Source organism: Scomber japonicus, chromosome 5 (genome assembly GCF_027409825.1).
Source record: "Scomber japonicus isolate fScoJap1 chromosome 5, fScoJap1.pri, whole genome shotgun sequence".
Classification (NCBI taxonomy): domain Eukaryota; kingdom Metazoa; phylum Chordata; class Actinopteri; order Scombriformes; family Scombridae; genus Scomber; species Scomber japonicus.
The window spans coordinates 17,756,956-17,771,839 of NC_070582.1; the positions used below are offsets into that span (position 1 = coordinate 17,756,956).

The window sequence follows — 14,884 nt, forward strand, 5'->3', positions numbered from 1 at the left end:
GTGTGTGCCTGTGATAGACTGCTGCAGACGACTGATGACGGCACGCTGACGTCTCAACAAGATGACTCACGCTCTACATCCCCACTGACGGTACCTCTTCATCCCCTCATCAAACACGTATACACACAGACACACAAACTCAAACTCACACACACACACATCTGCACTTGTCACTCTGCAGCAGATCTCCTTCCTCCAGTTTCCCAGGCAGCACCTCGTCACCTCACATCGCTCCACAGCACAACTAGCACAAAGCTTATTTTCTCAGACATATGATTGTCTCTTCTCCTGCCAGATTATATGATACATTCAGCATGATAACCTGAATTGAATGTGTGTATTATATAGTCCAACCGATACTGGATTTTTGAAGCTGATACGGGTATTGGTTTTTTTTCACTACCCCTAACATAAATAAACATTTTAATAAGGTTTCCTTAAACAATGATTTTGGCAATTTTCTATATTTTTCTTAATCTCAACAAATCTCATGTGCAGAGCCAAACAAACAATGAACTCATCTCTGTTTACAGAGCTTTGTCATCAGTACATATGAGAACAAGAGCTTTTGGATTGCAACAGAGGTCTACAGCATAGAGGAATATGATATATCAGCCTTTGGATATATACACAATACTTGTAAGTAGGATCAATTATTGTTGGTTTGACTCTGCACATGAGATTTGTTGACAATAAGAAAATAGCTGAGCAAATCCTCCAAATGTGTTTTTTTCATAGTTAAGATGCAGAAATATACTGAGCAGGATGCTTTACTTCTTTGACACCAGAGTGACTACTCTTTGTTGGACAATCTATAAAATAGACACAAAAGCATTTCTGCACTTCAATTTCTTGACATTTATCGTCTGACATTTACACCAATACTGAAATATCAGCAATGAGCTAATATCGGCTGCTATAATCGGTCTGACCGATTTATCTGTCAGGCTCTAGTACGCACACAAGTGCCAGTGTGTCATCAGTAAGTAACAGCTTGGTCCTCCACTGTCCCATCTGCTTCCATTCTGCTGGAGTTACAAATGAGCAAAACGTATAAAGTGGGTTCATGAGTTGCCCGGCAACTCTGTGTGTGTTATCACCAGACAGTCTGTCTGAACTTACGCTACAGGAAAGTCGCATTCTTTTGCACTTTGAAACTTCTCTGCAGAATTGTAAAAATCCTAATAAGAAGTGACTTCTCTGACCAGTGGGACTGGGTGGTCCAGTGAGTCAAAGAATCCCAGAAACTGCCTCTGCGTTTGAGCCATGACAAGGGAGATTGAAAGCAGCTATGAATACAAAGTCATGGGTACGTAACACAGGAGAGTCAAGGGTGGCTTATGCCTGAAACAAACAAGTTTGCACAACGTCTTTGTGTTTATAGCTGTTCTGAAGGCGTAATGAAAATCGTGCCATCAAAGAGGGGGTGAGATTTGATAACTGTTCAAATACAGAGACACAGCTTACTGTACACGTTCAAATAGTCTTTTATACAGTTTTTAATCTAAGGCCTTCATAGTGTTTAACTTGCACACCTGGCCAATCGTTGTGTGAAGTAGTTGTTGAACTAACGATTTTGGAAATGTACATGAATTATCGAACGCAGCCCTTCCAAATTTCACCATCGAAAAGGAGTGGAGGGGGAAGGGATTTCAGACATAGTTGGACAATCTGACAAGCACTTTGATTGAGACACACAAGGTGAAGGTTTTGAAATAATCACACTGTTTTCATGTAGTGCTCTTATAGTTGAATCTAGAAACTAAACATTCAAGACAGATGCATCAAACTCATCACACAGAACAGAGCATGCTCGCCTGTAAATAAAAGCACATTAGGGTTTACTCTTGAAACCAGTTCTGTGCAGCCATCTATTCTTCTTCATGCTCTACTAATCTCCCTCTCCCTCTGTGATTGCATATTGTGCACAACCGGCATGGATGATTTAAAAAAGAGAGACTGGCATGGGTAAGAAAGGTGCTGGTAGTGCTGAAGTGCCATCTCACGTGTGTTCCTCCCATGTGTCCCTCTCGCACGCCACGCTCTGGAAAACAGACTCTGTCGCAACATCGTGGTTATACAACACAGCACAGCTAGTGGCATAGTAGACGAGAGGTGATGGCAGTGAAGCATGACTGTGTTGTCAGTGCTCCAGTGCAGACAGCATGTTTTGACACCAACTTGTTAGAGTTACACATCTATGATAATAAGACAGAAGTAATTGTATTTGGTCCCATCAACAGCACTGGCAATGCAGTTAGCCACTTAGTGCCACTGACATCAAACCTTCATGCCCATTATCAAATCAAATTTGAGGCTTTTGATTAATCTATCGCTGCACTATAATTTTTATTCCTGTCTTATCTGTCCATTTTAGCTTGCTTTTTCTTCACAATTTAACAATTTTTAATTGTATTCAAATGTATTTTTGTATTGTTTTGTGTTGCTTTTACTCTCTGTCTTGATGCCTTTGACGTTTTATGCAAAGCACTCTGAATTGCCTTATTGTTGAAATGTGCTACACTAACAAACTTGCCATGCCTTGACTTGCCCATGCCAGGAATCTTGGTGTCATCTTTGACTCGGCACTGAAGTTTGACAAACAGATCAACTCTGTGATTCAAGGTTGCTATTTTCAGCTGAGAATCATTGCCAAACTAAACTCCATCCTCTCTCAATTTTATGAAGACTGTTACCACTGCATTAATCTCCTTAAGGCTGGATTAATGCAACTCAATATACCTGGGTGTTGGCTATTCCTCCTTGTCACACCTGCAGCTGGTACAGAATGCTGTAGTGAGACTCCTAACTGGCACCAGAGAAAGAGACTGAGACAGCATTACACCTGTACCAGCATCCCTGAACTGCCTACCAGTCAAATAGAGGACTGAATACAAGTGTTTTTTTATGGGTTAGCACCCCTGTACATTTCAAACCTTCTCTGCCCCAATTCCAACTGTAGGCCTCTTAGATCCTCAGAGCAATTTATTTGAACTGTTTCATGATTGAGCCTTGTAAGTAGGGGAGATTGGGAATTTGGGGTTGCAGCTCCAAAGCTTTGGAAAAGTCTTCCGATTTCGATCAAGTGTTCCCACTCCATTGACACTTAAGATAAAACTCAAGACATACATTTTAAAAATAATTTTAGTATTTTTATGAATTGATCTTACAAGTTATTCTGTTTTCTGCTCTATATCTGTGCAAATATTTTGCCTTGCATTTTACCATTGCTATTGTTTGTGCCTTTTTACTACTAAGATTTACTACTCACTACTGTTGTGTCTTTTGCAATAATTTGTACAGTGCGTTAGTCAATTCTGGTTGTTTTTAAATATACAGATACATAAACTTGATTTGGTTTGATAGAGGTTCTGATATAAAGCCTATCAACATAACAAATAATACCTGTTGTGGGGTTTTGGTTTTTTTCATGATGGAAAACATCTTAAGAGGAAATCTGATCTATATTTTTAGAAACAAGCAGCTATTTTAAAAGCAAACAGGTATGATCAGGGTTAGGGTCACATAAATAAGATAAATATGTACTTGTGGACACACAAGATGCATTTCAATTTCATTTTTAAATCACACATTTTATATAATTTTGCCACAGATGACATTTATAACATCTATATCTTATTTTACATTTCCAAAGATATCAAAATGGAAGAAGATTGTTATAAATATCTGAATCACTATTTTAAAAACCCTGTTAACCCTGCAGTTATTCAGCACCTAATGGAGTTTCACTTATCAAAACATATTTATGACCCATGTGTGAGCATTCAAGATGTCTTATAGGACTTGCTAACAAAGTCCAAGGACTGCAGTGTAATGAACGGGACATTCCAAACTAGCAAAAAGGGTGGACACAAAACAATCTGCAAAAATAAATAAAAACTCCTGGAAAGTCATGTAAATTAATATTAAGCAACTGAATGAAACTGCACTAGACTAATAAAGCTACAACCACTGGTGGTCACGCAGCACAAAGCCTACTTAACTCCACTATCTGCTGTAAAAATATGCTATCTATCCAAAATTCAATAAAAGCACATTTTAGTTGAGGAGATTTACTGTCCTACTAAATACCCCCTTACCATGGAAAGCAGAAGTAGATATAACTGAGGGTAGTGCTATATTACAACCAAGGCTGTGTCGATGAGAGAGATAAGCCTGCTAGCAGTAGGGGAAAAAGGTAAACATCCAGGGAGATTAGATGAGGGACATGCACAGTTCAAACACTGGTCTGAGTGGCAAAATACTGCTGTGGCGCCAAAACAACCCATAATCTACTTTTCAGAGGTAAAACAAAGAGTCTATCCTGGTCAGATTTATTTCAACCACTTCTTTTTAGCTTTAGGTGAACTAATCGAAGCGTCAAACTAATGTGGCAGCAGTTGTGGCGAAAAGAAAAGCACATGCTGATTGAGAGCTGGCCTGATCTTATCTGGAGTGTACTACAGCTGTCAGTGCTTGCTGGCCTGCTGCTGGAGCATGAGGTCTGGGTGTGGTTTCTAGTTCTAGTGTCTGTGCCGGGAAAGAGACGCACAGTGCCTGAAAGCTACAGTAAAACTTGTTTAGGTCACGTGACTGCGCAGCCAAGAGTTCAGTTGTTTGTTTTGTTCACATCTGCTGCAGGAATCCTTCATCGACGACAAACAGTGAAAGAAAGAGACATGTTCATCAGGCTGGTGTCAGTTGCCAAAGACAGGTGATCATTTGCCCAACTCATTTTGTACGGAGTGGAAACACTAATTTGGAGAAGAATGGTTCAGATTGATCATTGTGCTTTCCACAGAGGAGCGTGTCAAAGGTCACATTATTCATTTCACACAGGTTGGTCTGCTGAGTGAGTCACAGCACCTTCAGCATAGAGAGGAACTCCACCTCACAGATTTTCTGAGTGGACATCATGCTTACTAATAGAGACACAGGGGAGGAGGTTGTGCGGGCATAAAAGTGACAGACACCAGCACAATTCTGTGGTGAGTGAGTCAGTGTACCTGTCTACTGGCAAGAACCGAGTGTAATGAAAAGCAGAACTGCCAGTTGAGGCCGTGTCATATTACACAGGGTGATAAAAAGATTGAGATTGGTTTGCAAGATGAGGAAGAACACACACACAAAAACTACAAATCGCATAACGTCTGTAATTAATAGTAGAGAGGAAGACCGACACTGAGACGAGGTCCATTTGTATGTCAATTTCTCACGTCTGTCAAAGGTGGCCCATAACTATCCTGGTACAAGTATCATTAGATGCCATTAATCTCATTTATGAGAAATGTCACTGTTACCTTTTTCAGTTTCATTCCTTGCTGGAACTAGGTGTGCCCCAGTGGCCACAGGCGAAAGGCTTCTGCACTTGCCAACTTCTTAACAGTGTCAACAAAGATTCCCCTTAAGCACATTCCAAAGAATAGGTTTTAAAAGGATCTATTAGTTCTGGGTAAACATTTGATATGATATGTCAAACATAACATCAGCACATGGACTCCAATCAAATATTTTATTTTCAATGTTTTTTAAAGTGGGAGGCAGGTCTCCCTAGGGGAGCTCCAAGTTTCAAGTAAGATAATGGAAGTGAATTTCAGCAATATCAGGCTATGTGGTTGAGTGTCTATGGGATCAAATAACAAAATCATGATCCAGAAGGCATCCAGGATTTGAGTGAAACTCAGCAAGTAAGCTAGGGGTGGTCTCAGACCTTGAAAACCTGTTTGATCTAAACCTTCAGTGTGGAACGTTTACATATAAATGAACATCAGTTGCAATCAAGCCCTTGACAAAATACATTCACACAATGCTGACTAGGTCCATCACTGCCAGATAATCTCTTTATATTCCACAGTATACAGAGTATTTAAATCTCAAGTCAGGTGGGACATCCCCACTCTGGCTGTTTGAATATACACCCACACACCTCCATAGGCTGAGCCGGCAAGCTTCCGGTTATCTGCTGAGATGAGTGGGGATTAAATATTTAATCATGTGGCTCCTCTAAGCTTTCCAAACGTTACTGGACCGAATGGCTGAAATTCTGACACTGAACTGAGTAATTTTTTGGGTGTTGTGTGACACTCAAATTTTATCTGCTGTTTTACAGCTGCAACAGTTGCAATGGAGTAGGCAACAGCAGCACCTATGACATAAGCATGTGTCAACAGTGTTTTGGTAATTACTCTCACTGATAGTAGAAGAAGACAGAAGTCTTGCTATCTACCTTTAACAAGTGGTTTCAATACCAGTTTGATCTTCTGCAGATCAAAACTGGGACCTGATGCCGTCATTTTGACCTAATGAAATTCCACTCTGGAGGAAAACACTGTCTGATATAATGATTACATAAAAACTAAATGTGCAGGCACTTATCTATGATGATTTATATTAACTGTACACCTCTAATCAAGGATTATTTTTCATTGTCTACATCCTGAAAGAAAATTATTGATTGTTTGTACATATTTTAAAAATGTATTCCTTTTTCAGCTCTTATAATACTTCTGAAGTGTGGTGGACTGATGGACAATGATGGAAATAAGTTCAGGAATTTATCATTCTGTCCCTTACAAAGTCTGATGTACTGTATTTTAAAAATATAATGTAATGTTGACAATAACCCAAATCAAACCAGAGAACCATGTGTTGCCCCATCTTTATGTATTTATACCTACACACTATTGTAAGCATGACACACTGGTCGCTATTTACCTGCATGCTCTGACAGCATGGCAGAAAGAACAAGAAAACAACACAAACAAGAAGATCAAATTAAACTACAAAACCTACTAACAGATGAAAGGTATTATGTAATAACCATCAGTCATCACAATAACAGTTACACTACTTTCTCATGAACCCAAGCTTCATTCGGCTCACTCCACCCTGCCACTACACAGCCAAATCAGTGAGACTGGTGTAATCAAGACTCCAGCAGCCAGCAGCCATCAGACCAACCTCCCCCGGGGTCAAAGTGAGGGAGATTCCTCCTTCACTTCACACAGTAGGACTTGTTTATTTTTCTCTCCTCATGATAGCCATCTGGTGTGTCTCCACAGTGTCTCTGCTGTTCCATTAAAGGGTATTTGTTTAGTATGTGATTATCTACTTGCATGTTGTGGTTCAAAGTCACTGCAGGTAATTTATTGGTTTGCAGTCACTGACAGTAATTCATTATCAGTGTTATTCCATGAGGGATACCTCTGGGTTTGGTCCTGGGTCCCCTGTTGTTGTCTCCAGAGATGCTACTTCTAAGAAAATTATTATTATTGTTGACAATACAAAATCAGTGTTCAGTGCTATGCAGACGACATTCAAATATATGTCCCACTAAAACCCAGCCACCAAGCTGAACTGATCACGATGACACACAACTTACTGAAATTAAATCTTGTCAGTAAGAAATTTTATTATTTGGACGTCAATCTACCAGTGATGTGGTAATTGAGAACCTGGATCACAAGTCTACATACACCAGACTACACGCCTTGATACTGTAATATTTGTGAATTTTGAACATTTTGTCAGAAAAATACATTCATGTTTTGCAATCAATTATTTTCCAAGTTTTATTGTTATATTGAATTACCGACAACAGGGCAGTGAACCTTCTGTATAATAATTTGATTTATGTTGCCTATATTTGTCCCATGTGTATACTTGTGTTCTTCTGGCTGTATATTATACATTTTTTCTTTTGCATAAAGCACTTTTCTACAAGCTTATTTAGTTTATGAATCACTACATAAATGAACTTCCAGTTGTGAACTGGAGTATTAATCGTAAATAGCACACAATCCCCTCATGGCATATTGATGAAACACTAGAGTGATTAACTGGCTGGCACTGTCCATCTGGACTATTAATTTAACTATGACACATCCCAGTGGTCTAATTAACTCCACCTCAATATGTGCCACATGGGTACTTCGAAGTTGTGCCGAAAGTAAAAGTACGCCAACACCATCGCTGCTGGCACAGGGGTTTTACCTCTGGTTTATATTGCTTGACAACCAGCCAACATAACCTTGGAGGGCACCATTTCAGACTGAAGAAGTTCTTAAATGCATCATGTAACTGGAAATACATGACTGTGTGGACATAGACTATATATAACAAAGACTTGTTTAACAGTGGTTTCTTATTTGGGAAGTTTAGCTTTATGCAGATAAAAATAAAGCAGCTGCTAGTGACACTTAACGTTGTTGACTTTAGGGTTGAGCAGGGCTGAAGAGACAGACTCTCGCTGGCCCCTCGAGGTTTTATGAGTGTTAAAGTTATGCCTGTCCAGAGATTAACAGATGCTGGCTTGCACTGCTCTCTGATAATGACTTGCTGACTGAAGGGATACAGTCCATGTCTCTGACTAAGTAGTACTGTATGTCTCAGTGGGGAATATTTTGACACTGTTCCTCGAAAAGTCCAGCGTGAAGGAGTATTTCGTCACATCTCATCTTTCAAATGCTCGGGGCTTTAATGTCTCACAGGAAAAACGTCATTGTTTCTTACAGTCAATTCAGTCACACCCAGCCTGTCAGTTTTAATTAATCATGGAGATGCTCCAGACTTTTCCAGTGGTTTCATTATCCCTCTATTTACCTTTTTCTGAAATGTCAGGTCTGATGACATCCAGCCAGCCCATCACCCACACACTGAGCTACAGACCACTCCAGTATGCTGTGGTGAATCATACAGTCTGACCAGCTTTGCACACTGCTCTGATAAATAACTGTGAAGTGCTCTTAGCGGCACTGTTTGCAACAGGCGACTGACAGAGCTCAATCAATGCATGCACCAGGAAAACACGAGGAGACTAATGAGATTTTCACTCATTGTGTTTCTGTCATTTTACGGCACAGACATGGGGAGGCTGTCAAATCTACTTTGACAGCAGACTACATGCAATCTGTCGGTGCTTGTGATTATTATCTTCCTTCCTTGTTGTCCCCTTACTTTTAAAAAAAAAAAATTTTATTAAATGCTTTCATAATAGACCTTAACAGGCATGTTTAGCAGACAAGCTTATCCAGAGAAACATACCATGAATGATCCGAGTGGGGTTCACTTTCTTGCTCAAGGCCCTTCAAAGATTGGAGACCTAATGATTTTTGTAACATGTTGTTTCATTACATAATTTCTTGATTTTCTCATTTGTCTTACCAAATCATCAGCAAATGTATTTAACTTCAGTGACTGGATAAAATCAGATTCAGGGCAACAAGCAACCTCAGTAACTTAATCATGTTTAAAGAGCTGGCACAGAGCTCTGATTGTCTACCTTATGGTACGGCTAAATTTGACTCCACAGCACACAACCCTAATCAGCTGCATCAAAACAATCATTAACTAACCTCCTGCTGCCTCCCCCTTTCTCTGCCTCTGTCTACACACAGAGGTCGAGACTCAAGACAACACCTCAGAGACTCCTCGCTCATGTCCCATTAACCCCTTAACAGAGCTCCATAATACAAACAGGACGTCACACCAACATGCAGAAAAACACAAAAATTAGTGCATCTGAGCATCATGTTGCCAGCAGTGTTCAGATATACTGGGGCATGTTTTAGTTTCACACTGAAAAAAATGGACTCAAATCATAAATGTAGCCCTGCATTCTGCACCTTGTAAGGCTTTTACTGCCACGTGATAATTCTGGGTGCATGGACATGTTTGTTTTTGTGAATTACTCCTCTGTACAGCTACTCTGTTAATGGTACACCATGTTCTACATAACCGTTCTGATATCACGGCTGAGCACATAACTACAAAAAAAAAAAAAAGGTAATCTCTTCATTTTAGGGATTTATCCAGCATGTTGTGCTTCAGTTGACAGTGTCTGATTGGAGAACTGCTGTCCACTCACAGAGCGGATATTGCTGTAAACTGAGTGTTTGAAATGATCTAATAGTGCTTAATTTGCTCTAATGGGTGTGGGCTTATTTAAACACTGGCATAGAGTTGATATTTTCAATTTCAGAATTAAATTAATGGTCACAATTTTGGAGCTTATGAAATACAGCAATATACAGCATATTACTCCCCGTCTAAAAAGCCAAGTACAACAGAAAGTAATTTTCTAATTAACCAGCTAAAACATTTAATTACATTATGAACATTTGCTATTACTTTTCGCCTCTCTCTCTCTCTCTCTCTCTCTCTCACCTCCCAACGCTTAAAAATAAGTATTTTTCTATCCATAAATTTTCATTGATTGACCATGGTGCATTATAGCCTCACTCTTACGTTATCTAAAGTATACATGAAACTGCCATTCATCAGTGACACACCAATCTCTTCTGTGTTTATACTGGCTCTTTAATGGTGTAAAGGTTACAACCCTAAGCCATTGGCTGTAATATGAGTGGTGTCCTCCCATAGGCTGGGAGGTTACAAACACACCATTGATAGGCTGCCTCTGAAAGCTGTTAGGAGGAAGCCATCTGCTCCTGTTTATGGTTCATTAACCTCGCTACCCTGGCTGCCCCCACAGCAACAGGTACAAGAGGTCAGAGACTCATATCACTTTTGTTAATAAACTGACCAGTGTATGTTTGTGCCTCTATATGCTCCTTAATTCAGATGTTTACTATTAAACAGCAATAACTAGAAAATCCTTACAAAATCCTTACCTTCCTAGAAGTCCATAGGCATACTGTGAATCTGCCAGCAGTAATGTGATCTCGCCCTTCTGCATGGATATGACACACTCCTCCAGGGCCTGCAGGTGTCAAAAATGTGTCAGAGGACTGACTGAGCACATTAAACCTTTTATTTTATGGATCTGTAATTTCAGGAATAATTTAGAGAGTAGAGAAGTGTTCAGTTGGAAGGTTCCTATTTAATTCATTCCAATTAACTTCTAGTACAACCAAGAAAGTCTTTCAGTCAGTGCAGCAGGTCAGCTAAACATGAACATATGCAAACTCTGCCAACACTTTTTTCCCCTAATAATGAACAAATATTTGCTTGGATTTAAAATGTTGCTTTGCTTTCAAAGAACATTCTTGTAATTAGTTCATAATTACACTTATTTCCAGATACTTCCAAAGAAATTATGGACGTCTAAAGCAAACTGTTATTCTGAAGCTTTTTAATGTCTTTTATTGACTCAAACATTAGTTAATGAATCTTTATCATCCATCTACCAGCTTTTTGCCTATTTTTAAAGTCTTGGATGTGTGGTGTACTTTAGAGCTGCCCTATTAGAGAGACTGAAGAGTTAAAAGCTTTTACCTGGTTTACATCTCCCTCTCCAATTACAAAAACAAGCTTGGAGTCCTTCTCCACCACAGTGCGGTCCTCAAGGACACACTGCATCTTCACAGTAACCTCCTGGCCCCAGGTGGGCTGCAGGGCACAACAGGCCTCGCACTCCAGCACCTTCTTTCTCAACAGCCGGTCATCTGCATGAGGCAAAGAGAGGTCATGCTGGTGGAAATTAGGTTAATCTGCTGGTAGTTGGCAAACAAGTGCTCAGAAACAGCCACAGACCTTCATCTCGGTCTAATTTTAGCCACTTCCTCTTTTGTGGTCTGGTAACAATTTGAAATATTAAGTGATAGTGAATTCAATGCATGAAGTTAGTGGTACTTGTGTCAATATTAGAGCTACCTACCAATACCATGTGTAAAATGTATCTCTAACTGTAATATCTTGTATAGTGATGCATCGTCAGGCCTACCTGTGATGTCCTGCCAATCTTCTTTCCCAAACAGCTCCTCAAAGGTCGAGGAAGTCCACTCCTCTGTTGCAAATTCGGGAAAGAGACTCTCTGATGAGCTGTCCCTCTCCAACACCTCATCATCTGTTGATGGATCTTGGAATCGCACCATCTTCCAGCTGTTTGTTTTTTTCAGTTTCCTCCGTTCTTTGCATCCTGTTTCTGCGGTTTCTTGCTCAGGATTGCTGGGGCTTTTTATCTCAGTGGTTTTACTTTCCTCTGCACAGCTCTCTGTCTCAGCTTGCTCCTTCTCACACGGCTCCTGGCAATCCTCTGCAGGCCCGCAGGGTAGCTCGGTAAGACCGCCCTTGTCAGCGAACTCAGAAGTGGCATCTCTTACCTCAGGCTCTGTAGGCTCCACTTCAGAGTTCTCATGGTCTTCAGAACATGGCTCTGCTTCCATTGCACCACACAGAGCAATGGACACCATCTGCATTAGTCTCCAAAAGGGATGATCCTTCTTGTCCAACCTATGCTCCACTTAGGTGCAGCCAGGTTAGTAGTTCTGTTGTGAACCAACGTCTCCCGCCTACGCTCTGTCAGAACACTGAAATATCTCCATGATGTAATATTTACAAAAATCCATGTTCTGTTTAATCAAATCCAAGTCCGAATGCATCCCTAAATCCTGACTTCTTCTTCAGTTTTCTTGTTTTTGAACGCCTCGTCCCGCTTGCAGCTGCAATTCTGTTGCACTTTGACTTTCTCTCTCTTCCGCTTGTGTCTGTCCAAGTCTGCGCAGTCTGTTGGTGTGGTAGCAACAAAAAAATGATCAATATAAAGAAACTGTGCAGCACAACGAAGCACTCTCAGCCAACAGGCTTGTGCAGTGGTAATCTGCAGGATTAGAAGAGAAAAACCTAATCTGCCAGAACGTCTGTAAGCTTCTTAATGACTTCACCGTCGTGCCCCATAACGCAGCTTCCATGAATGCAATCTACCAACAAGATTTCCAGACATACTAACTTAATTTGCTTTGAGCTACACTGGGAGATTTTTATTTTCACTTTTAAGAAGTGCTATAACACTGTAATAACCTGTGGGCTGTAACTGGATTAAAGATTATTTATAGTGTGTTTATGATATACAAGTGCTGGAGAATAAACATTTTATATCATGCGCATAATTCATTTAGGGGGTATTTAACACAATTTCAAATAGAAAGCGGTTTTAAGTCTATCTAACTTCTCAGTGAGGGTTCTTGTGTAACTGAGAAATGAAAGGATACCGCTTCAAAATGCACACAAGTGTCAAGATGTAAATATCTAACAAGGAAGAGTTTGTTCTTTTCATTGGTGCATATTTAATTCTGCAACTTTGTTAACCAGTAATTCAGCAGACTAGGGTGCACTGCACAAACATTTATGGTATGTTAGGACTTAAAATGAGGTACAATTAGGTTTGACATCACTTACTCCTAATATGATTTATCTTGTAATAAAGCACTGAAGCCATAAATTAACTGAAAGGCTCACTCAAAGAGATATGTGACCTAAAAAGCATTAACTTGAAACTTTAAGATGTTAGAAATCAATCATTCTCAGAAAAGGAGTGGCACAGAAAACATTCTGCAGTTGTTATATGGCGGCATCACTGATAAGTCTTCCAGTTCATATTTGATTAAAACAAAGCAGGGAAAAAAAACAACGCCACACAGAAGCATGTTTCTTTGAGGTAAACGTAAAGAGTAAAGAGGGAGAAACAGTTTATGGAGGCAACATCAATATTGCAAGAGAAGATGAGACTAATGCAACACTAATAACAGTCAGACATCAACATCCTGCTCTCCATATTGTAAGCAAACAGTGATTATTGACAGTGAGGCTGCTCTTTAATCTACAGCCAAAGCATGTTGTCAGTCTGGGTTTAAATTAATCCAAATCGCATATTTGTCATTTAATTTCTGTGACACAGAGAAATTATAAAGACAGTGTACTGTGGAAAAAAGGAAATTCCCTTTTTGATTTTTGTTTAGAGTTTCTTAGTTTACAATTTACAGTGATGGGATGAAAACAAATACATTTACTTACCAGTGCTGTGCCTAGGTACAATTTTGAGGTACTTTACCTGAGTATTTCTATTTAATGCTACTGTTACTGTTTACTTCTACTCCTCTAACTTTCAGAAGAAAATATGGTACTTTTTTAAATATTTTCATTCAACAAGATATGATAATCTTATAAAATATATGATGCATTATCATTAAAAATGACTATTATACAAACAGTGTACAAACATAAAATTAGCTCAACCTCGGCCAGCTACAACATTCAAATTCTGCTTAGATGTCTGAGTCAGAAATAATAATCCAATCTGATGTATTATATAATAATTAGAGCTGAATGATTAGTCAATGACCTGTCCAGGGTGTAGGCCGCCTCTCGCCCAGTGTCAGCTCTGATTGGCTCCAGCTCTGCCGTGACCCTCTAGAGGAAAAGCAGTAAAGAAAACAGATGAACAAAATGATTAGTCAAATAATTAGTCAAATGATTAGTCAAAATATTGATTAATCCAGTGATTAATCAATATTTTGATAATCAATTAATCGTTTTAGTCATAGTTCAAGCAATATGCTTGACATTTGCTGGTTTAGGTTTCCCAAAAGTGAAGATTTTTGGAAATTGTTATGAGCAACTTTCACATTTTTTGGACATTTTATGGAGAAAATGTTTAATCAGTAATGAAAATAGTAGCTGGTTGAAGCCTAAATAACAATATATAACAAAATAACTACTCTTGATACTTTCAGTATATTTTACTGATAATACTTTTGAAGTTTTACTTGAGTAAAGGATCTAAATTCTTCCACCACAGACTATTTGTTCAGTAATAAATTAAGCTCTTCGTAGATTGTGATCTGAATACAATTTCTATACAAACTTTCTCTGAACTACACAAATACATTCATCCGTGAATTTAAAGCCTGCTTTCTTGTGTGTGTGTATGTATGTGTGTGTGTGTGTGTGTGTGTGTGTGTGTGTGTGTGTGTGTGTGTGTGTGTGTGTGTGTGTGTGTGTGTGTGTGTGTGTGTGTGTGTACTGCAAAAATACACACAATGCACTGACCAAAATCCAGTTGGAGGAGGAGGAGTGCAGCTTGAGCCAAAGCCAGAGCAAAAAATAGATCAAAGACAAGATAAATACTAGCTGGAAACTGTGAGGG

General features: G+C 39.3%; 1 protein-coding gene across 1 annotated transcript in view; it reads right to left on the reverse strand.

Annotated features, from left to right (window-relative positions):
- Window positions 1–14,883, reverse strand: part of fkbp16 (FKBP prolyl isomerase 16) — a 31,837-nt gene extending 16,954 nt beyond the window's left edge. Inside the window, exons 1-5 of the mRNA XM_053319162.1 lie at window positions 14,788–14,883; window positions 14,081–14,148; window positions 11,684–12,465; window positions 11,236–11,405; window positions 10,632–10,720 (exon numbers count right to left, since the gene is read on the reverse strand). Coding sequence (XP_053175137.1) covers window positions 10,632–10,720; window positions 11,236–11,405; window positions 11,684–12,158 — 734 coding nt within the window. The 5' untranslated portion in view covers window positions 12,159–12,465; window positions 14,081–14,148; window positions 14,788–14,883. The remainder of the gene's footprint in view (window positions 1–10,631; window positions 10,721–11,235; window positions 11,406–11,683; window positions 12,466–14,080; window positions 14,149–14,787) is intronic.
- Between the last annotated feature and the right edge of the window lies 1 nt (window position 14,884).